Genomic DNA, 24,780 nt, shown 5'->3' on the forward strand with positions numbered 1-24,780 from the left:
CCCACAAGCAAAGTGTGTCCAATCACAAAGAGGCAGGGGAAGAGTGTATCTGGGTCAGCCACATTGATCTCTGCCCTTCACTGCACGGCTCTGGGGTCAGGTTTTTGTGTGCTGACAAGGGGGGCACAAAGTTTGGTGCATGTGATGGCAGAGAGGGGAAGCTGTGTTTTTAAGGTAGGGAGAAGAAGGACGGCGAATCAGATCTTCCACCGATGCACACGGCCTCATGAACCTTCCTTAACCTCAGGGCAATTGCATGACCCGAGGCAAAGCATTACACACATTAAAAAAAGACAGGAACTTCAGAGTATTGGAGCTTCAAGCACGGAATCAATGGGGCCACAGGTGCAAACATTTTCTGCACTGCCAGTGGAATGCCTTTTTTTTTTACCCCTCCCAGGGTTACAGTGGAACCTGTTTTTGCACTGTGTTCATGTTAATGTCAGCAATAATAAAGACCTGCAGCACAAGAAACAATAAAAAAAATGAGCACGAGCTGGAGACAGCTTTTGGAGGTGAGCTGGAAACAGCGTGGGGAGTCGGCAGAGAGGGCAGGATGTGAGGAGTCTGTCAACTTCTCCCTGTCTGCTCCTGTGTTCGCTCGCTTCAGACTGAGGGGAGCAAATGGGCCTAATTCACACTGGCTGTGTGTGTGTGTGTCTCTGCTGTCTAGCAGCGTGAGCGGGAATTAGATCTATGGTTTGTAGCCTTCATCCCTTCCCAGACAGACTTGTTCCGGCTCAGAGGCGCTGGCTAATCCGCACCTCTCTCCCGCTTGCACTCCCGGAAAATGACTTCACACAGCTGCCGCAAACGCCCAACGCAGCAATTCTCGTCTGACTGAACTCCCCCCTACTCAAAAAAAAAAAAAAAAAAAAAAATGCCTCAGCAGACCTCCCATAGCTCATTTAACATACCAATTCCTCCCCAAAGCCAAACCTGCCGCCCCCCCCCACACACACCTTAAGAGAAGAAAATAAGGAAAACAACTACAACCCCACTTGATAATTTAAGGGCCCTTTTCTCCAGAGAGCTGTCAAAAACGAGCAGTACAGTGGGAGGAATTCAAAGAGGTACACTGGTTGTGCAGTGGTGAGTAGTTTGGTTTCAGATATCCATGTGTGTCCAACTATTACAAACCAGGTAGGACATTCATGAAGGTGCACAGGTATTCATGTCACCCTCTGGGTGTCATCTGGCCCCTCCAGCTCTTCCATGATCCTCTCCCCCTGCCTGTGAAGTGAACGTCACTTCATAGCAAGAACTCTGGGAACACAAAGCCAAGTGAGTTCTCACATTAAAGCCAAGATCTTGGCCAGGTAGATTCTTCTAGTGTCTGTCAAGGACAGGCTGGCCATACTAGATAGAGACGGCTGCTCCCAGGCACAGTGGTAAATTCGGGTTCACGAAGGGTAACGCCAGATAATAGCAGTGCCACTCAGACAAACACTCCAGCCTTGAGGACAGGAAACCATGAGAGGTCCTTCTTATGACCCAAAGCCTATCTAATGGCTTTCATCTGTGTCATGAATACCCCATAAATATCTGGGGGAAAATGTAAAGTGTACAGTAAGTCAAGAAGGAAAAAACGTGAAAGGGGATTGTCTTCCATGTGCTCAAATTTAAGCATTTTTAAGCAGGATGCTGCGTGAAATGCAGTGTAGTTCTCAAGAACTCCTTAGGCAGCAGTGAGAAACAAGTGATATTACAAGAAAAGGAGAATGATTAAAGCCTAATACGGCATAGTAGAGAGGGGAGAGAGAGGTGATTTATTCCTTCACGGCCTTTTGACACTAAATTAAACTGTTGAGTCCATTCCCCCGTGCCAGCTAGTTATCTTTCCAGGCTAATTTAACACTATAATTTACATTCCATATAAAATACATCCTGATGTGGTGCTGTCAAGACCGTACATCATTTGCAGAGAGTGCTCCAGTTTCAGTGAAAAGGACAGAATTAGATCATATTCATGATGCAATTAAACACTTCAGTGGGAATCGATGTAAAACCGATGAGCCCTGAAAACAATGCATATGGCTGAGAACATTAGAACACATTACCTACCCTTGGATCCCTCGCTCCACAGACGCAATTTAAAATCCTCCACCACTCCACTCTCCGTCTCTCCAGATTCATAACGCAGAGCGATAATAAATTAATTTTTCACAAAATTATTCAACTACTAAATTGCCCATGGTAACTTGAGTATCAGATGAAAGTGATGTGAATTATTAAGTAGGGAAACTGTTTGTTCTCACCATGGGTGTAATAATTGGCCAAATGAGGAAGAGAAGGGGCGCAAGAGGGGCAGGTTACAGTAAAGGGAGACCTCATAATAAACATCAGTGTTGATGTAAAAGTGGGAAAACTCTGTCTGCCGCCTGGGCCTCCAGCTGGGTTGATGGTATCGACCAATTTCCCTCGGGCGCCAGTGTGGGTTTTCTTATGGATACAGAGAGGAGAACATTACGAGGCACTGCTGCATATTCTCATGTAAAACTGGCAACAGGCCCTCTGGAGCTGGCAAACCACTGCAACAGCCCGCCAATGTTACACCATCTCACCACATTTTACATAATCAGACAGACAGCGCAGCAGACCACACACACTCACACCGCTCCACTCCAGATCACATCAACTACCTGTCACACTCCTCTCCGCAGCCATCACACTCACTTTGATTGGCTTAGAGCCACATATTCAACAAAAAAAACAACAACTGAAAGATCGGTTGTAAAGAAAACTACAAAAAATCCATTTCCCCGCCCAATTTCAAGTCTTATTTCCATTAGTTACCATTTGCCTTTATTGCCAAAGCCCAAACTTGTTGGTAATAAGAAAGTAGACACATGTGATACAATTCAGAATTTAAGAGCCATACATGGGGGCAGAGGTGCAGCAATTTGTAACCATTTCTGACAGGATGAGTTGGCCTCTCCAACTGAAACAGTAATTATGCTTAATGGTCCTTTAATCTGTCCATCAGGCAGGAGGTGAGGAGCCGGGTCAGCCTAAAGTGCTCCCGGCATCACAGTGTGTCAGGGTACAGTCAGAGGGGTGAAGTGCTCCACGAGGAGTGCCAGGGCCGCTCGCTTCAGCATACAACATCGGCAGGCTGCAGGACACAGGCCTCCCTCCAACACACACATTAGTCAACACACCATACACACACACACACACACACACACACACACCTGCCCGACCGCCTCCTGCATAAAAAAAAACAACAAAAAAAACTGGACCACAGAGCAGTGGCAGCAGAAAAAAAACACGCTCCCTGGATAAGTATGACGTGAGCAAATGAGTGTGCAAGAATGTGGGCAAGCTTGATCTAATTTGACAAAATCCGGATCATCCTGGGTGGAATGACTAATGTTGAACTTGTGAACTCGCGGTAATATTTCTGAACTATCGTGTCCAGCTGGTGCCCTGGCACTCTGCCATCACCATTAAGCTGTAACTCTGAAAAGGATTTCTTTAAGTTTTCCCAGAATCACAACTGATGAAAAGTTGAGTTTGGACTTCGGCTAATTCCAGTTCACATTAGAAATTCCAGGTCGTGTCCTGTACATACCTCGACAGCCACGCACGTCTGGGCGCCCCTATACACAGACAAAGCCGGGGCGGAGAGAGAGAGAATTCCAAGCAGAGAGATGGCACTAGGTCAATCCCGACAGTAATAGCAAAGACACAGAGCCCATACCAAAACAAGAGTGAATAAATAGTACCTTTGTACCCAGAGTCATTTGTACCCAACTCAGGCGCCTGGCTATCTCAGAGCCCATGGCAGATAGAGCTCCTAGTCCCAGCTATGCATCTGCACTTGTGCTGTATTTGTTATCTTGGACAAGCATTCTCCTTCCCTGTTTCACTGGCCAAATAGAGAAGGGGGAGAAAACGAATCACTCTACTAGACCTACTCCTGTTGTTCCCTCAGCTGTCAACACTTCTCACAGACTTCACCCCCGCCTAGCCACATCGATACAGAGAAGTGACTGCCGTTTGCTTTATGATTGCCTTGTTTTATTCTCTCGGCCGAGCTTTTTCTCAGCCCTCACAGCTCTAATCAGACCGCCTTGCCTGGACAACAGAGCCATTGTCTCTTTAAGTGAAAGAGGCAGTGGATCAGTGAATCCCTTTCCATTTCCCCGCTTTATTAGCCCAGCGGCACACTACTGTTTATACTAGTGGGTATTCTGTGTTTGCTGAGAACAATTACAGTATGACAAATGATCCGTCAATGCCATCTATCAGGCCAGAGCTGACAGGAATCCTATAGACAGGGCAGCCATTCGTCCCCGGCTCCCCATCTCTGGGGTCCCATGCTTTAGTATCCATGACAACGTGCAAGCCACTTGCCACGCTTGCCACTTCACAGTGAGAGACGAGCGCCCGTGAGTGGCTTTGAAAATTAGCCTTTGACAACCCATGTTCCACTGCGCTCCCACCCTCCTAGCCTACAGTCCAGCCCCTTTTGAAGGGGGGGGGGGGCTTCTAACAGTCCAGACCCTTTTTCACATTCAGGCTCACACAAACACAAAAGACACACACATAGCTAGGCGCTATCAAAATAAAACATAAAAAATGGGTGAAATAATAAGAGAAAGGCTGAGATGTGCCTGAATGCACATGAGCTGCCAGCACATCATCAGACGGAGACAACTGTCTGACCCTTCCTTTTCACAAATCATGAATGACTTTCTGAAAAAACATATGTCTTTCCAAAAAAAAAAATACAAAAGAAAATACTTTATTAAATGCTGGAAAGTATTTGTTTTTAGTCAAGAGTCATTGGTGGTTGACTATGTCTCACTTTTTAGCTCAACAGTACGGGAAAGCTGGCCATAGCAGGAACAGATTTAGATGTAGTTGCAGTACAGATCATACTGTAATTAAAAAAAAAAAAAGACACTGTGATGTTAAAAAAAGATTTTAGTAGTAATTGAGACTGGAAAATATAATTAATGCATTATATTTAAAATTATCAACATTGGAAACATGCGTAAAATACAGATGCATAAACACGTGCAGACCTACTAAATAGTGAGTAAAGTATTATGAGATGAGATGTTGAGGGCCAAGCTGCAATTCCCATTTGATTCCCAGACACACCTCTTTGGGGTAATGTTTAGGCCATAAACTACACTTGGCAGCTGAGGATCACATTACTACCGTGAAAAGAAACAAACAAAGCTGTGCAAACGTGGTGCACTGTCAGAAGCAACGGCTTTACGCCTTGTGATTAATCATATTTGGAGAAACATTAAAGGGAAAGGAGGAAACTGGCTCCAGCACTAGGAGGTAAGGGTGTCAACTGATATAACCCACCACTGACATCAAGCAGAGCCAGCTAGCTCATTGATGTGGCAGCGTCTCATTTTCACCAGTTTGGAAGCAGACAGTTTTGCAGCGCCTTGCGGTTCTTAATTATCTTCCGACTTTGTCTAATTCAATCAACACAACTCAGATCTGGCTGCGAAATGGCACTCACATCCCCTCAAGCTCAGCAAGTCAAAAAACACTGAATAAGTGGAACAGTCAAACTGACAAAATGGCATGGCGCATGAGAAATGACTACTATTTTATCTCCCGGGCTGAGACCTCATCCACGGAAGGAGGGGATGAGGGGAGGCTGAGAGAGCAACCAATCAGCTTTTTGTTTTAAGTTACAAGGCTGCGTTCAGGGGAGACACAGGAGTCAAGTGCTTTGATGACGCTGCAGATGCTGCCTCACCGAGCAGCGTGAGGTCACTCTGTTAGCCGAGACTCTTTAGGTCCCTTTGCTCAGACGCTTCCTGGCGAACCTAATATCCTGTTAACACAATGGCATCTAACTACGATGTCAGAAGTCAGGATGGTGCACTATTTCACACAACTCCCTCACCACTACACATTTTTTTAATAGAATACAAGACAAACAAGCCAGTGATTGTGACACGCGCACTCACACCCACCCACACACACACACACACACACACACACACACACACATACACATACACATACACACATACACACACACACACGTGCGAGAATTTAAAAGGTCATTAAGGATTAAATTGCTCGCCAATTTGTAGTCTAAAAAGTGAGTGACATAATGAGAGGAGGTGGGATGGCTGAGCCCATCCCACAAAATCCTCTTCCACACCACCACTATTGCCACCCATTCACCTCCCATTTAATTCCAAGGGCCACAGCATTATTAGATTTTGACATTATTAGCTGAAATAGCAGAGAGGCCCTGCTGTCATTATAAAGCCTTTACTTTGGCGCTGACTGCCAAATCTGTTTTGCACTAGCTACAGACTGCCAAACCCAACAATGGCAGATTAGTGAAGCCCTTCTCCTGTTGCAGCAGAGGTTAATATAAAGTGACAGGGCTAAGTCCGCTCCGATTAAGTATGCTGAGAGATATTACGGCAGTTTGTTACATCAGATCGTTATTGGATTAAACAGCGTGCACAACAATGAAAGTTTAATTTTAATTTTCGGCAGGAATATAAAGCAGGCCCTGAGACAGTGCTGTCAGAACAAAGGCAGTACTACAATACATTCTTGTTGTTGCTTCCCCCTTTTGCCATTGCTGGAGTGGCAGACATGAGAAAAAGATGATGGTAAGCGAGGATGTCAACCTTTAGATTTATTCTCCCTGAAGTGAATGCATTATTTATAAACCAACAAAATTCAACTGCACTTAACAAACCAGGATCTGATAGACTAAAAACATAAGGGGGATAAAGTAGGTGTCAAAAATTATAAGAGCGATTTAACTTCCCCCCCCCCCCCCCCCAACTGTTTATTGGCTCGGTCGTCTACTGCTGTGCTGCACGCAGCGAGAGCCCAGTTGGCCGGTGCATTGTTAGCTCTGCAAGAGGTCACTGCACCTGACCAATAAGCTGTTATTAATCCTTACAGAGTCATCCATTAGCCCGTCCAATTTTTATGACCCTCTTCTTTATTAGATGAGCTATCAGCTGTCCATATCTGGCAGAAATATGGACTTCCTCATCTGGGTTCCAACACTCCCATCTTCCCGGAAGGTGTTGGCGTGCTGGGCCAGGTAGAGTGAACCTGAAGCCCAGCCAGGGGAGGAGGGGTGTGTGTGTGTGTGGGGCGAATCTGCTAGTCTCCTGGGGTATTCCCTACTGCCCCGTTACCTCCGATAAATCTCAGTGCTTTACGATTAGGTACATAAAATGAGTCATAGATCTGGACGGTAAATAAGAGCTTGTCAGTGGGGCTGACGCCAGGCCCAGCTCCTCCTCCACCTCCTCCTCTGCCAGATAGTCCCTCTGTACCCCAGCCATCAGACTGCTGCTATTGAGCTGGGGCTAAAAAGGCTCCAATAAATAAGCCTGATATTTCCCTCAGGACGTCTACGGTGCCACCCTGAAGCATGCTTGCATACACTGAACAAACAAAAACGTCCAGCATCAGAAACGGGACTGTCTGGATGCTAACAATGTTATATTTCTTGTTTTCCGAATCATTTTCAAAATGCTATTGCGCTAGTTGTGTCTAATTACTTCTCTCAAAACAGAAAAGCCAGGAAGTCAATGGATCAATCCATTTCAAGTATATTCTAACTGTATGCTGGACTCCAAGACACTGATGTCTTTTAATGGACCTTCAATCCATACTTGCAATTACGCATGCAAAATCTCCCATTAAGTAACTCCACTTACAGTGTATTTACTCGGTGCTGTTTGGGTGTTTTTCAGAGTGCGTCTTCCGTGAGGCTGAGAGAGCAGTGGCGAGATGACCTGAGGGAGGAGGGATGGTCTCCAAATGCAACACAACACAATGATGGACACTTCCTCTGCAGCGCCAGCTAATCATTGTTGCCGATTCGTTTACACTGGTCCAAAATGACTCCCTGAATGACCGCCTTTGCATATTAAACAGACAAACAGACAATAGGGACACGCTGTAGGAGGACATGAGAGCGGCTAAACACCAGCAGTGTCATGATAGTCTGGGGAACAGTAGACTCATAATACTCTATGTACAAATGGGAATCCACCGGCTGATTGATAGCATATTAAACAGAATTGTGTTACTGCCTATCCACTGCACATTTTGACAAGGCACCTGCAAAACTGTTTTCAACATACATCAGCACCTATTCAGCATAACTGCATATAAAGTGCACTGCATCTCTCTGTACCAGAAAAAAAAGGAGGCTATCAGGAGAAAGAGGTCTGGCGAGGAAAGCAGAGAGAGTGCATGGCTACAGGCACGCAATCAGCTAAGAATTCAAAATCTCGCCCAGTTTATACAGTTCCATAATCAAAGAGCAAAGAAGGAAACAACGCCATTGGCACAGCAGCAACGAGATTCAAAACATTTTCATTAGTGAGCAAAAAAAAATAAAAAACCAAGTACTTCTTAGTGAAAGCATTGCTTCTTTTTGGCATTAGTTTGATGTTTAAAAAAGGAAGATTAGATGGAGGACAGGGGTTTTTATGTCAAGTCTGAACTCTGCAAAAGCCTTTTTATTTTTACTAGTTACACCATCTGATTTATATTGTTGTTTTTCCAAGTGTTTTATCCATTCTCAGTTAGAAAGTGGAGCACCAAAAATATGAAGCAATAGTAAAGCTACAATAAATAATTGTAATTTAACTAATTAATTACCATGTATAGGAGGTTATGTTTCCAGTTCGTTTGTGTCCGTTTTGTTGGTTTGTTTGTCTTTCAGTAGGATTACAGAAAAACTACTTACTTACCCGATTTACATGGAAGTTGGTGTAAGGGTGTAGCATGGGCCAAGGAGGAGGACATTTTGAAACGAAATCCGAACCACGGGGCAGATACACAAATTATTCTTCACTTTCGTTGACATTGCGAGATAGAGCATTTGCGTTACATTCACGTTGTGTTGGAATGATCGGAAAAATTAGTTCCCGACTGTGAAATTTCCGCCTGCGTTAACATTGTGAGATAGGGCATTATTTTACAATGTTACTGAGTTGCTTCCTTACTGAAAATATGGTCATTTGTGTCAATCACGTTGTCAATCATTTCTTTTTCAGGATACTGTACTCTTAACGTTAATACAATTTATAAACTAACAATATCTTTCCATTGAGGTTAAGGAATATCAGTCTACCAGTACCAGTCTACTCAGGGCTGCATAGGGGTGCGCGTGGACAGAGGAAACAAGGGAACAACTGGTATTAAACAGCAGTATGCCAATGTGTCATTTTGTCTGTATGTCACACTAATGCCATCTTGTTAATATGCAAACATGTCATTATATGTCAGGGTCAAAATGGCATTAATTAGTGCCAGTGTCATTTGACGATTTGTTATTTTGTCAATATGCCATTCAATATGTCATTATGTCCGCTAGCCTCGATGCCAGCCTTTATATATGACCTGACGTCACTGTTTAGAGACGTCTGAGCTCTGCGTTTATGTGTGTTTATGTACTGTAAATGGGATATGCTCTTCCTGACTACAGTCCATTGTCTTGTTAACCTTGTAGCTGGAACCTTCTGTTTATGTTATTTCAATTTTTCCATCACTGCTCTTCTGTTGTATTGATCTATGTCATCTGCTCAGTCAGTCTTATCTTCCATTACTACAACTTGCTCTGGAACTTGTTTTGAAAAAAGCTACACACATTTTATACTGCTATACTACTATTACTCACATATTATACTATTTATTATAGTTATTATCTGGGATCCATGTTCATTTTCATTCTGCTGATTTGTCTTCCTCCTCAATGTGACTGTATCTTGTACACCATAGGACCCACAGCTTCCAATCTTTCCAGAGAGGTTTCACATTTTGCCAACACTTTGTCTGGAAAAATGGTATAAATTGACCCGATTAAACACAGTATAGTCTCGCTTGGCCAGACCCTCCTCCAAAGCACGCTGAAGGAGGGTCTGGCTACTCCACATAGCATTCGGGGATGGGAGGAAAACGTGCTCTGGTTTATTGGCATTTCTTTAAACCAATCACAATCGTCTTGGGCGGTGCCAAGTACCGGAGAAAATCCGCGGTGCCGCTGCAAAATAGGCTCGGAAGGAACTTGTTTTGGTGGAACATGCACGTTTAAAAGTAGTTTTAGTCGTGCAACAGAAAACTCAGATTGGACAGATAGTCTAGCTAGCTGTCTGGATTTACCCTGCAGAGATCTGAGAAAATGTTAACCATAGTCCTCATAAATCTAAGCTAATAATTTTAGCTATTTCTATTTCCTGAAAAACTATTTTTACCATCGCCCTCGGAAACCATTGATGCGTGTATCATCTTTGTGCTCCATTGACTCAGCGTTATTCAATGTGTTTTGGGACTACCTACCGTTTGACTGCTTGTAGCTTGTACTGTCGACTATGCAGTTTAAATTGTTGCACATTTTATGCGAGCTGCTTTTTACTATTTGCATTATGTCAACTGCAGTTAGTAAGATTAGTTAGAATGGTAGAACCAAACACTATTGACTCTACTTAGTTTTCTGTTTGGGTCATTAAAGCTTCATTTTTCATGACATTGTCACAGACACAGCGGGCTGATGTCTGGCATTTTAAAGCTCAGCTAATTGCCATTTTTAGTGTTCCTTTTTCACTATAGTGTTTTCTAAATTATTTTAGGGTTGTGGATCACATGATAATATTGTAGCAATAGCATGGAGAAGGTGATATTTTATATTTGCACTTTTAAGTAGGTTTGTGCTTGTCATAATATTGATTGATCTTTTTGGAGTTGGATATGTTGATTTAACCCCATCAGGACAGACCATTATTGATTTTACACCATAACGCATCATCCGGCCTTGATTACTGAAACATTTCACTGCTTAAAAAGGACACTGTGAAGGCGTCTATTTTTTGAGCGTACATTTTTTTCCTGTGCAGTGGTAGCGACGCAACTTCCACTATATGTCATTTATGTTGAAATACAGGGTATCAAGGCTTCCTATATGGAGATAGAAAAGTGGAATGTGACATCAACCACCCATAAAGAGTGACATGTTACATGTTAAAGTCCTCTATAGTTTCATACTTACAGGACAGTATTTACATTTCATAAAAAAAATCTTTAACTCTGATCTTTACATGCTGAACGCTCCTCGGAGTGATCACACAAATAATATTTTGGGGTTTGGGAACCAGATGTGCAAAAATGAGGAGCACTCAAAAGAAGGATTATCTCCCCATAATTCTGTCTACGCATCGAGTCATAACTAGATGTCGTCAGCAGTTGCGGAGAGGTTCTGAATATTAAGTTTATGGGCTTCTCATTATTTAACATGTTAGGGTCTCCCCACAGCCCAATGAAATGTTGATGTATTACAGCTTGTTTATTGGCTCCTCACTCCTACTCACTACTTATGCAAATGGTAAAAGAAGTCTCTTTGGACAGACCCACATTCGCACAGGAAAAGACATTAGACTGATCCATCTTTCTGCTCTGATGTGAATACATATTCATGACTGTTCTTCCAAAGGGGCAAGACCAGAGAGCGTTGGATTTGCTGCAGCCTTGGTGGTGGTGGTGGTAGTGGTGGTGTTGTTGTTGCAGACATGCATGATGAGGCCAGACCCCTACCTGGACAGGCCAGGGACTGCAGTAGTGCAGTGATCTGAACTAGCCATTTCCTGCCTCTCCATCTGCATACAGTAAAAAACAAACATTCCTGTAAATAAAGACGGCTGTCCAGCAACTGTCTTCCCAGCGACAATGGTATTGACCGTAGTCAGATGCTCCGCTGATTAAAAATTGATCCATTTTGAAAAATCTAATCAACTGAATAGGATTCTTTCATACGTGGGGTGGGGTTGGGGGATCATTTGTTGGGGGGTGGAGGGGGTTGAGCAGCTGCTGACACAGAGAGGCAGACCTGTTATTAACCCCTGCACCTCCACGCAGCCCCCTGCACCCTGATCCCCAGTTCACATCCCCCTGCGCCCTGGGACTAGACATGGCCCAGACGGTCTGAATTATTCAGCAGTCTGAGAGAGGCTCCGGCCACTTGGCCTGTTAATGCCTGCCAGTAGAGGCTAGTGGCTATAATGGCCAGTCCAGAGGAGCCCCAGTTCCCAGAGGACCGGAGGAGGGCTGCTAACGCAAGGCTGCAGGGGATGTGAGAGCGAATTCATCAGGGGCTGAGGTTGCGGCAGGTTAATGATGCCGCACGTCTAGACGAACGCTGGACTCACACCCTGCCAAAAGGCAGTGGGGGGATGGCATTGGGATGCAATAATATTTTTTTTTATCTTTGAAGGGAGAACATGCCCTGTAATATTAAATCTTGGGACTTATTTATAAAAGAGCAGCATTGTTGACTTTGACCATGATCCACAATTGACCTGAGGTCCCCCCCCCCTCCTTAAACATAATAGAACACAATGAATATCTGCAAACCCACCGATATGCCCAGACCTCATGCTATATTCTGGTAGTCCCGCTTTTATTTAAAGGCTCAATGAAAAGGACGTGCAGTAAGTAACATTTATCACAAATGGATTAACTGTTCTGACATAGCTGAACGACATTCATGATGGAGAGATTAAAACATCGTCTACACAACCCAACTCTGATTACCCACTACCCCTTCTCATCATTGCACAAACATTCCCAAAAGCTGGAGAGGGCCCTCAACTCCAGCACAAAGTCACTCAGTAATCAGGGCATGTCCCCCAGAGAGAGAGAGAGGGATGAAGCTCCGGGTGCGATTCTTGTTTGGGAGCGGCTCGGGTTGCCATGTGGTCTATCACCTTGGTGATCACGTGCATCCGCTCGCTGTCTCTGAGAGTGTAAACACAATAGTAGATACGGGACATAACAAAATGACCTCCTAGGTGCAAGCACAGATGATCCAGTCAAGAAAAGCAGAATACATGAGCTGCGTGGCATCTACCTGGAGGATTCCTAATAGAGAAAGCGCTCAGACAAAAAGCAATCATTGTTGCACCAGAACTCTCAGTCATCATTCACTGTGAGGACAAACGCGTTATAAAGTCCAGGCAGGGAGGCAGAGGAAGGTGTTCTTATTATCATCCACTGGAGATTTATGCACTTAAAGGTTGACTTCTTTGAGTGAGTGGGCTCGATAAGTCTGATGAAGCGAAATGAGTTTAGCCTTCAATAGGTACTATCTGTGCTGGACTGCACCACCACAACACACACTCCTCCCTTATCCGGGATCTGATGCCAAGCACATTTACCGTTGAGGTCAACGTCACTGCCATGATTGAACCAAACCAAGGGCGTCCCACAGAAGGCTACAGAAGGGACACAGACACACCCCGCGTCCATTTACACTAAAGTCATTTCCCCAGCTCCTCTCGCTCAAGGTGACAAAGCACATCATTCAGAGATCCACGCAAAATGATCCGGATGGCCCTCATCGCAGCAGTGGCCCTCCCACTTTCAATCAAAACAGGTCAGCAAAAGCAGGCAGCGAGAGGAGCTCCTTGAAAAATACAAGACGTACATTCGGACATCCAAGCAGAGATGTCTAAAATGTAAGGGCAAAGCAGAGAACCACATGCATTGCGAATTATTTTGCTTGGCTGCAGCTTAAAAGCCCATGCTTGCTTATCATAAAGAAACACTGTTCACACTCTAAATATTGGCACTACATTAATAGTCAATTGCATCATTTCCATACAGCATCAAGCTGAGATGAGCTATTGTAAGGCTAAACATTCCTTTGAGGTCTGCACAGATCTCCTGCAGCCAAGTACTCAGGAGGACCCAGAAGACTGTCCACGTCACATGCATGTCCCCTGGTTTGTCATACAAGTTGACCCCCTCCCACCTCAACCAAATGTCTGTTCCTTAGGCATACACTTCCTCCTCTCGCATACAGCAGAAGCCTGGAGCAATGTTTAGCTAAACCTGCTGGCCTACGTAGGAAGAGAGAGTCCCCAGAGGGCTGAACAATCAGACAATTTCAAGATCATGAAGCATTAAACCAATCCCGGCAGGGTACACTAATTAAACAGCCGAGCCCGGCACAGCCAACCAATCCCCACAGAGCAATTAAATCCATCCCCTCTAAAACACTGTGGAACCTGTCTGGGGAAAACTGCCGAGGAGTGAGAGAGAGGAGAGAAAGAGGGAGAGATGGAGAGGGGAGGGGAGGGGAGGAAAATATCATAAAATTCTTCTAGAAAACTAGAAGAAAAAAAAACTATAGGGGGAATGCAGCAAGAGGCTAACAAGGGAAATTGAAAAAGGAGCGACTCAATTCAGTTCTTTGTTCTTTTCTCTATTTTTCGCATTAAAATTCAAAATGTCTGCTGGGGGGGGGGGGGGGGCGGGTGGGTGAGTCTGTGACCACATTTAAATGCAAAAAAATAGTGACCCTGTTGCGATCAAAAATTGCATATTTAATTAAGATTACAAGGTCGGGAAAGCACTCGTGAGACTGAACGGAAAGACAGAATAGCCTCAAGGCCTATATTATACGCCGGCAGAGCTGCTAACACAGTTGCAAACCCTAATCAATACCCCCGATGCCCTCCGCTACGAAAGTAAATGAACAGGTGACAATGGAGGCATGACATCACTGGTCTTTTCAGGGAACAACAAAAGCAGATAAACTGAGAGGCAGGAGACAGTGGAGAGATGCAGACTGATTTTGGGGAGATACTGTACCTCCTACACACTTCAGCAATAACTAATTAGACCGCATGTGTTAACATATATAATTGCTGCTGTTAGAATAGGGTAATAAATGAATAGGGGGATACATTTTTAACAAAATCGTGTGGCCAGGTAGGCAAATTCTCCTGTTTTGTTATTTCCCTGGGGAGGCTCCCACAAGGTGCAAGTGGATTTTGGTGGTGTTGAAGAGGAGCCGAGAACGCCAAAGGGGGTAGGATTCGAGCAGGAGCGACTGCAAACCAGAGGTGTGGACAGGGAGATAGACTTGCTCTTTTCTTCCCGACTGAGGCGGTGTATAAATCACAGAGCCCAGCTTCATGTCTCCACTTCCTGTTCCTCTCCATTAAAAATGATAAACTGTACCTCTTGAAGCCACTCGCTCGCTTTAGGGTCCCAGTCTGCACCTTTCCTGGTGAAGAAGCGGGAGTGCGCGCCTCAGATTTATTCTATCCCTTTCCATTGTTGGGGATGAATAAGAGAGTAATTAACTGTGTGGGGGTAGCAGCTGCACAAAGACACAAGACCGGCTAACACAACAAGCCTGATCCATCTGCCTTCGCTGTAACACACCTTTTTGTGTTTGTATTATTTTTGATACATAACAGCAACATCTGCTTAGTAATAACAAAACGCTGGGTTAATACACAAAAGGCCACCAAGAGGCCGTCTTTCCCGGGTCCTCTCTCTTCCCACTTAAATGAGGACAAATAGGTCTTACGAATGGGTGGCACGCACAAGACTATTCCTCCAGTCTGGTAAACACACTCTGAGCAGTGGCACATAATGAGAGCAACTGAGCTCCCCGAAGACAACCTGGAGAAGGCAAGTGAAGCATTGATCTCATGAGCATGCTGGGCCCAGGAGCACCCTTCACACCATGCTAACCCGAGCTACATGACAACCACAACATCAGAACACACACACATACACACACAGTACAAAAGCCTGCCACGTGCACATTTGGGGTAAGAAAAAAAGAAAATGAAATGTAGCAAGAACCCTGCCAAATACACCTGAGGCATGCTAGGTGGAGAGATGGAGAGACAGAGAGAGGGAAAGACAGAGAGGGAGGGCGGTTGGATTCATCGTAAGCCCAGTGAAATTAACAAGAAAGGACTGGTGCTCAATACGTCTGCCGTGGCGTCAGACAGTCAAAACAAATAAAGCCAAGGCCACGGTGGAGAAGCGCAGCTCAATATGAACTTGCTGGTCTTGGGACTCGCTGTCAGCGGGGAGAAAGGACACAGCTTTATGCCCATGCCGATGAGCCATTACCTCTCCCCTCGTGATGCTTCCGCTTGGCTCACTGTGAGGGAAGAAGAGGCTGCCCTACCGCCATGGAGCCGTCCTCCAGCAGACTAATGTGTCCCTGAAGTTTTGTTAAAGCTGGTTATTTACTCCTGCAAAGCAATTGCTCCAGCCTAGGGGCAGCAGAACGGAGAACGCACTGCTATGAAAAATCTGGAGTCTCTCGCTACGAAGCGCTGTCAACTACCAAGGGGGCGTTCCTGCTGAAGCATTGGGGTTATTGTTTTTTTTGGCACATCGCTTCATAAGAGAAGACGTTAAAAAAAAAAAAAAAAAAAAACAGCTTCCAAAAGCAGATATATTCAGGCACGTAGCCAAAAGACCAAAATGCGACATCAATTCTTGGCACTCATTAGCCACAACAATTAATGATCAATACTATGAAATCATATGCCACCATGGTGTCAATCATATCAGCTGCTCTGGTTCAAGGAAGTTTACAGGGTAATTTCATCCAAATTATAAAAAGAAATACATTTTCTCACTTACCTCTTGGTATCTAGTCATGGAGGTTTTGTTCAGGTTTTGAGAGATCAGTCTCTGAGATCTCGGCTCGATCGACGAACGTTTAAGAGCAACATCTCTTTTCTAGAATAACAATATCCCTGTTTCTCTGTAACATCCACAGGGCATGCTGTCAACAGTTTTTGTAGAGACTATTTCTTTGGTAGAAGCTACTTTCAATGAAAACTGTTTCTGCGTCGCCATCTACTAGAAGTCAGACATTTCAGTCACTGAGCGGCTCGTAACATTTGTTACGGGAGGAACTGTTAAAAGCTCACCTGGTGGTAGGCGATCTTCTTAGCACCAATAAGCCAGTCCAAATTTAGTCCAACTAACAAAGGTCTCTTCCATCCATTGACTGTTAAAAAAAAAAAAAAAATACAATATACACTATGCTTCCATCAAAGTGAATACAAACCATGTTAAATCAAAGATGGGGTAGAATTTCTTTTTTGGCTTACCTGTGTGCTGTCAGCAGCAGTGTGCTCAGTGCTGCCACTGGTGGTCAGAAGCTATATAACCACAGCACTGCTAAATAAAATAGTCTTCTCTTTTACTTTCATAGCTTCCATCTTTGATTTGACATGGTTTGTATTGATAGTAATGGAAGAGAGCTTTTTTGGTCAGAGTAGTTGGTCGGAGAGTGTTGTTGCTTTGGACCGACCTAATGTCACTAAAGAAGATTTTTAACATTCTTCCCGTAACGAACTGTATGAGCCGATCAGGGGCTGAAATGTCTGATTTAGTGAGATAGCGATGCAGAACAGTGATACATAGCATGACGGTGTCTTGACAGACACTTGCTGCAGCTGTCATTTGTTTGAAAGCTCTCAATAACGCAAAGGAAATTGCATTCACCAGCATTGCATCAAGGTGGATGCAGAGATCTCAGAGGCGTTTATGTCAAAACCTGGGGGGAAAAAAAATAAAAAGCAAAGCTTAATGCATGGCTAAAGTAAAGTGAAAAAAACAACATTTTGTTTGTAGTTTTGCGCGAACCAATCCATTAAAATAGAGCTTTCAGGACATTTCAAGCCTTCTATTGCTGATATAGACAGTAACATCGTCACGGCAGGCTTATCAAACAGCGGCGCATATACAGCAGTCTGCAAACAGGAGCACAAGCAAGGCAAAATGATTGGATAGGTATGGAAATCTACTTGAAGGAAGGTCAAAGTGATTAAGCTGACATTAATGACAGGCCTAGTCTTCCTGTGAGAATGCTCACGGTAGCTGTCTCTAAACCCATTTGTCATTCTGCTTCCAACGCTGAAGCATCTGCTTTGAAGTCTCTACCACTAATGCTACACAGAGAGGTTAAACAGCTTAATGCTGAAGTCTATTTCACTCCTCTCGCTCTCTAATGTTCCCTGCGTTTTATGTACCAGGGTTATGGCTCCTGGATTTCACATCTCAATTTGCCCCAGATAGTCCTGTAAAAAGCTCCTCTCTTTCTTATTTGCTTTGTTGTCCCTGTCAAAAGAAGAGAGGGGCAACCCGAAGGATATGGGACCATGACAGACATGCCCCACCCATCGATTCACAGAAGTGGTTATAATGAAAGCATGTTAAGAACTGTTTATATGGGAGGCATGCGCCGCTCAAACCACTGCTGATTATGATGATGGGGCAGCTTTTACATTCAAACACAGCACCTGCTGGAGATTTTTTTGAGAAGTCTTGAAAAAATGAGATAATGAGCACATATAGCACCCACTGTGGAGGTCAGCAGGAAAGCCTTTTCATGTCTATCACTGCATATGAATGGAATGATACAGTCATTATGATAAATAATACAAGATCTGAGGCGCTCTGGACTTCCTTATTCTCCCCTAGAATGAGATTATACTGATGCATGTGACATTAACAATATCAGCAAACAAATATATGAAAGCATGAATGAAATGGAGACAGAGAACGATTTTCACAGCCAATTTGAGATTGCAGAGTTGGTGTGAGCGTGCGTGCGTGCGCGTGCGTGTGTGTGTGTGTGTGTGTGTGTGTGTGTGTGTGTGCGTGTGCGTGTGCGTGTGTGCATGTGTGTGTGTGTGTGGGAGCTACTGGCAAACAGCACACAGAGCAGGCTGGCAGCGGAGGCAGCCAGGCTCACAGGCTGCAAAGCAATTTCACTGTTTGGCAATACTGTTGTCTCTGTGTGCGGATTAGAGCTGACACCAGAGCAACTGAGTCATGCTAAATGTAGTACAATCACAAGCTTTTGTTCCTGATCTAAAACCCCTACTGCCTCTTAGATTCACGGAAGAGAGAATGGAAACAAGGCTAAGGAATGGTAACAAATAAGTGGAGCATTATTTCGCTGTATGAGCGCAGCATTGCGACATCGCTAAAAACAACAAGGGGATAAAAGTCACTGGTAGTAAAAGGCATGGAGCCAGAGTTTTTTGAAGTTAAATCAAATGCAAAAGTCTTTTGTGGTCTGATTTGACGATCCTTGCGAATCCTTTTTTCGGAGTATTGAAAGGGCAATTAAAAGGTAATAATATGTGTGATAAATGAATAATTAATACAACATTTCAGCTGATAGGATGCTGCATTTCCACCAGGTTTGACCACACATTCTCATCACCTGTCTGTCTCTCTCTGTGTGTGTCTCTCTCTCTCTCTCTCTCTCTCTGTCTCTCTGTTACTGTATTGGCCCAGAGTTGTTTTTGGGCCTGGCAGGACCTGGCAGGACGGACCCTGACCCGTCCTTTTCACGCTCGCCCACAGAAATGCCATCTGGCTGGTGTGAATGATTACCACAGCAGCGGCCGGGTGACCTGCAGCCAGCAGGAACCAAGGTCACTCCACCTCAGCACTCCGTACTTTCCCTGCCCTCCTTTCATCCGCCTGCAGGTGAATTATTCATCCTGTACAACTCGGAGGCACAAATCTACTGCACAAACACAAAAAAACTGCACTCTCGGTTTACCGGTATAATAACTTGTAATGAGAAAATAAATGTTCCAGTGTGAACTGCTAAAATAAAAAGCTTGTAGATGTCCTCAGATATAACAAGAATACTGTTCTATATGGGCTTAGATGGGGCAACAGCTGTAATGATTTTAAACTGCCAGAACTGGCTCCAACCATGACTGAATGAGAAATAAGTGAATTAATTGATTCCTGACATATGTAGCAGAGGACGTCACATTTAAGCTAACACTCATGTTTGCAACCAGAGGCTTGTAAGAATATTTACCAGAGCTGCTGACTATAAGATAATGTGATCAAATCCATGCTCATCCTGTGAAATATGAAAGTTAAAGAAACCGAATTTCAGCCCAAAAATTAAACCACCGCTATCAACACGTGCATGTGTTTGGCGAGCTGTCTTTGTCAACTGTCACATCATGATCATTACAAACACCAAAAATGTATATGAGTAACAAACCGATTCAAAAACATCAAAAAGGGCAATTTTACCGACTAGACTTTGAAGACAAAGTCAATGTGCGTTAATTACAGTTGCTATAATTCAAGCCAATGTGTATCTATATGTGCAGTTTTAGCTTATTTCCCTTTTGAAGACTGAGACTATGTGAACTAATATGTGTATTTCTGCAAGAATGTCTTTTTACAAAAAACCTGTTTGCACATTTATCCATGTAATTCACAGTGTTTACTTATGGTTCACAATACCCTCTGGACTACATGTAAAATAAAATATAATCCAAAAACCAAAAACCAGGGATGCTGCAGATGTGATCACCTAAATTAGTTTCATCAGCCTACCACCTATGACTTATTGGTGGAATTATTTAGCCACCTTTATCAACTGTCAATAATCCATTTGCTAGATTTAGGTAGGCTACTGCTATTCCATAGCCAGTGGTATCAACGCTAATTTGCATGAGGATAAGGTCATTCAAGGGAACCCAAGCATGAATTAACACTTTTCAGCAGGCATCATTACTATTGTTATTTTATATATAAATGGCTGTATGCCTTATGATGGTCAAGAGACTGGAGGCTACCCTTTTATATACCACTACATCACTGCTCATGACACTATAGGTAATGGCTTGGGCATCCTGATGGGGCAGTTCAGATGTAGCTCCTGGGCTACTCAGTCACATTTAATGAAAAACCTTGAATGTATACATCTATCATAAATGGGGGGGGGGGGGGCCGACCAGGATGAGAGCCCGCAGAGAGGACGCTACATGAAGCCGCAACAACAATAGCTCCCTCGCCCCTCTGGATCCCTGCTTGAATGAGAGAGAGGTCCAGCGGCTGGGAGCTGGAATAACACTCGACCAACACAAGACAACCGAGAGCCACCAGATCTGATTTCTCCTCCTCGGTAGGCTTTTCCGAGGGACACGGACTGCCATGCTCCTGTCATTTCTCATGTTACAGAACATCAGTCAAACGTTGCCCTTGCGCCGGCCGAGGCTGATTTACAAACATTAGCGGGGAATACAATTACACAGCCCCCCCCCCCCCCACCCCCCGGCCGAGCAGCCCTATGCGGCTTCAGGAGAGAGAAGAGGAGGGGGGTGGAGTGGAGGTGGACACTGAAAACAGCGTTTAGCTTTTACCAACCTTAATTCAACGTTTGCTTTCAGAATTGCAAGCGTATAGCCTGTAAAGCATTGTGGTTTATAAATTCAACTTTCAGCTCAGTGGGTTAAGCTATATAGGCTACGGAGCGGCTATGCTATTTAATATGACTATATAGGTGGCTACATGTTATGGCTGTGATACAAACAAACTGCTCACCTGCCACATTCTCCACGATATTAATTAGAAACATGTTTGTACATGCGACATACAGTCCAGCGCTTCAGCGTTCACAGACGTAGCCTTAAAGCTCGTCTCTTTTTCTTTAAAACTGGTTGTACGTTACACTGTCAGGGACGACTAACGTTTCTAAATGTAGGCTGCAGCCTACAAAATGAAAAAAAAAATGTTTTCAATAAACGTCCGAACAGAATATCTAATGTGCACAAAATAAACTTTCCCAATCACACATAAAACTTCCCAACATGCAAATTCTTCAAGATACAAAAATGTAAAATTACAAGAATTGTAGGCTATTTTAGCCTACTGAAAGATGCAGCAGCAACGCAACGGCCGTCGACACAAACCGCATAAAACATTAAGCTGGGTGAAAAAGTTACAGCCTACGTCCAAGAACAGAGATTCGGGGGCGCATTAAAAGTTTCCGTAGCCTACATGTAAGTACGCCGGTGCTGGTCGCGGACAATAAAGAGTAAAAAAAGGCAGAAAAGCTAATGCATGTAAACATCATTGCTGTCCGCGGTGCTGATCCCAGATCGGTGTGGCTAACACAGAGGCTGTGCTGCTCCACGGTCGCTCCACCGCGGATCAATGATTGAACTGAACAAAGGCAGAAGAGAGATCAATTTCTAATAACTATCAATGCAAACACCGCTAGCTTTCGTCTTACATTCACCCAAAACGAGACAACACACACAGGGTACAGTAACAAGACATACCGCTGGAAAAATAAGCCGAGAAAGGTGAGAATAGCACTAACCTGAAGCCGCCGTAGATCAAATTTCTTCCAATATTGAAACATCGATCCTACATCGGCGGCCATCTTGGGGGATATTGAGGAGATTTTTTTTCAGCGGCTGCAATAAATATGTGGGCTGGATTCCCCCTCGTTAAACAACGTTTACGTTCACCGGTCCCACTTTAAAAAAAAATAACGAACTGACTTGACACGAGACTCCACCGAAATGTTTGACAAGTCTGCCAACATGTTTTGTGCAAGTAAGAAGGAAAAAAAGTAGACGATATTTTTGGTGAACTGCCCGGGTCTTTGAAAAAGTAAAGAGCAAGTGTGTCCGTGCCTCCGTCCCCAACATTTACTGGACAATTGCACTTGATTTTGCTTTGGCAAAGTTATCAATACTGACGTAAAGCCCGGGTTTGATCAATACCGTCTGGAAAGGGGAAGGAGATGATGTGTAGATTAGTGGAGTTCAGGGAATTTAGCCAAGCCTACTTTTTTCCCCCCTTCTTTTACAGTGTTTATTATAGGAGCATACCGGACAGTAGGCTACAATTAGAGACAGTGTTGGAAATATCGACAAATGTAGTCTAACTATTATTAGAATGTCACTTAACGTTAGTCCACATGTCGTTTTCTCATTATGCAAATTAGACAAAATATATGAATATAACTTTCATATGTTGTGATTATGTTGATTATGTTTTTTTTTTTACTATATTAAGACTTTTGTGGATGAGTTTACACAGAGGGTCAAAGTGTGTGACTGCATTTATTATTATTTTTTTTTAATTGTGCATCCATATTAACAGAAAAGAATAAGAATGTAAAAGTATACATGCATGCAATATAAGACCATAAACATTTGCTTTAGATTGGAACAAAAAAAAATGTCTTTGTACTTGTCAATTTTCCTAATAAGTTAATGACAGCACCATTGTGAGCAGACATAAAACTGTCACATTTGACTTTGTCTAACTTAATAAAGCATGAGGGTGTTCTTTGTCTACTTAGTGACTTAGAACAACTCATTCCTCTGGTCAAGGAGCATACTCTGTCTGCTGCTGTGGTGCTACAACAACGCTGGGGCCAGGTGCTCCCCCTGCTGACACCACAGTGGTAGAAGCAAGGTTTTGTGCAGATGAGCGTTGTGTGCTTTCCTCCATTAATTATACCATTATCACTGAGTGAAGGTATCCATCAAAACCAATGGTTGAGTCCACGTTCCACCTCCTCAGCCTCACAGTGTACAGTAGCTTCTAGCCAATATGAAAATCAGTCTCAGGTAGAAAATAATATCCTCACAGGGTTATATTTTTAGCACCACAGGGAACAATGATATATTAGACTGCCATAGACAAACACCTAAGGGGAAAGATGGGGAGAGATTATTAAAAGTGTTGGTTTTTTTATTTGTGGCTCTAGGGTGAGGCTAAAATGCAGGATTTAAATATAATAAGGAAGGTATTAATGTTTGAGAAAACCAGAATTCACAATTTGGCTATGGAAGACAGCTTCTAATTTTTACAACTCATTAAATATGGACAAGAATATTGGTCAAATTAAGAAATAGCAAATCTGTCCTCAGTTTGGTGATGTTGAAATCTTGTGATTTCCTGACTTAGTTTTGAGACATCCATCATCCAAAAATTAAGCTTTTGATTAATATTTAGAAGAGGATTTGATCAGTATCCAACCCATTTTGCAAATTGTCTCCTTATATAGAAGAACTCTCTGAGACACACTTCACCAGAGGGGTGAAAGGGGCCGGGTCAGCTGGGCCCAGGCCCAGGCTGAAGCTCTAGGCCAGGACCCGTCAGCGAGTAAGGAAGGACCTACAGTGCATAATGTTTTCTCAGCTGAATCTTTGACCTTGTCTCCGTACCCTGCTCAGACCAAAAAAAAACTCTCTTTTGCCATCAGATCAAGCAAAGTGTTTGTAATCACAGACATTCTCAGATGCCGGATAGGAACACTGTGTTCTGGCTCAACAAGAATGTAGAGCACCCAGGCTCTGTGGGGACCCAGGTGGGACCTAAACCTACAATCTCCTCCTCCACAGGCTGATGCTTTGTCTGCCGGGCCCCTGAATCCACATTCCTCATGAAAAATAGCTGAATCTCATGGCCTCAATCAGTTCAGTACTTCTGAATATTATCTTGACCTCACATTCACCGCTGTCATCAACAAAGCACTACGGGACTCTTCCAGGAACCTTGTCACCCCCTTTAAATTAATACATTATTCTGAAAAGGCTTAATCATAAAAGTAATGCACGGTTAGTTAAAATGAGGACTGTGCACACAGAAGGGAAATCATCCAAGAGCAGGAGAATCGTTGTTTTGATGAGGTCAGTGGATGAGGGATTTCAAATGAATGTGGTTCTTGGGAAGTATTTGTATTAAATTGCTGACAGTGTATTTCATGAAATGGCATCTTGTTGATGAGTGACAGAAGATTCTTTGAGCTTGGGGCACCCTGGTATAGCTCATGTACCAAGGCTCAGTCCTTACCGTAGAATCCAGAGTTCAAGTCCGACCGGCGGCCCTTTGCTGCATGTCGTTCTCCCCCCTTTTCTTGTCTTGAGCTGTCCTCTCAAAGAAAAGCCAAAAAAATTTTCTTTTGTGATTTTATGGTCGTAAAAAGCACCACCTAAACAACCGTTCTACCATTGTATATATGAGCAAGGCATGAGACATATATATATATAGGGATTCCTTTCTGAAGAATCTGACAACAACATCTACTATTACAAAGAACTTCGCACCCTGACTCTGGCAGACTTGGTGTGATTATAATACTTTAATAAAGCAATGATTACCTTGGTTACCATAGCAACTTTTTATGTAACC

General features: G+C 43.7%; 1 protein-coding gene across 2 annotated transcripts in view; it reads right to left on the reverse strand.

The window, feature by feature from the left end:
• cux2b (cut-like homeobox 2b) overlaps positions 1-22,397 on the reverse strand; it is a 104,138-nt gene extending 81,741 nt beyond the window's left edge. Inside the window, exon 1 of one of the 2 annotated variants that reach the window (XM_031302204.2) lies at positions 21,950-22,397. In XM_031302204.2, the coding sequence (XP_031158064.1) occupies positions 21,950-22,012 (63 nt within the window). In that variant the 5' untranslated portion in view covers positions 22,013-22,397. Of the gene's footprint in view, positions 1-21,168; positions 21,682-21,949 lie in introns of those variants that run through there. The other variant, XM_035998793.1, reaches the window with a different exon arrangement.
• Positions 22,398-24,780: the final 2,383 nt, after the last annotated feature.

The sequence above is a fragment of the Sander lucioperca genome, chromosome 2 (assembly GCF_008315115.2).
Source record: "Sander lucioperca isolate FBNREF2018 chromosome 2, SLUC_FBN_1.2, whole genome shotgun sequence".
Lineage (NCBI taxonomy): Eukaryota > Metazoa > Chordata > Actinopteri > Perciformes > Percidae > Sander > Sander lucioperca.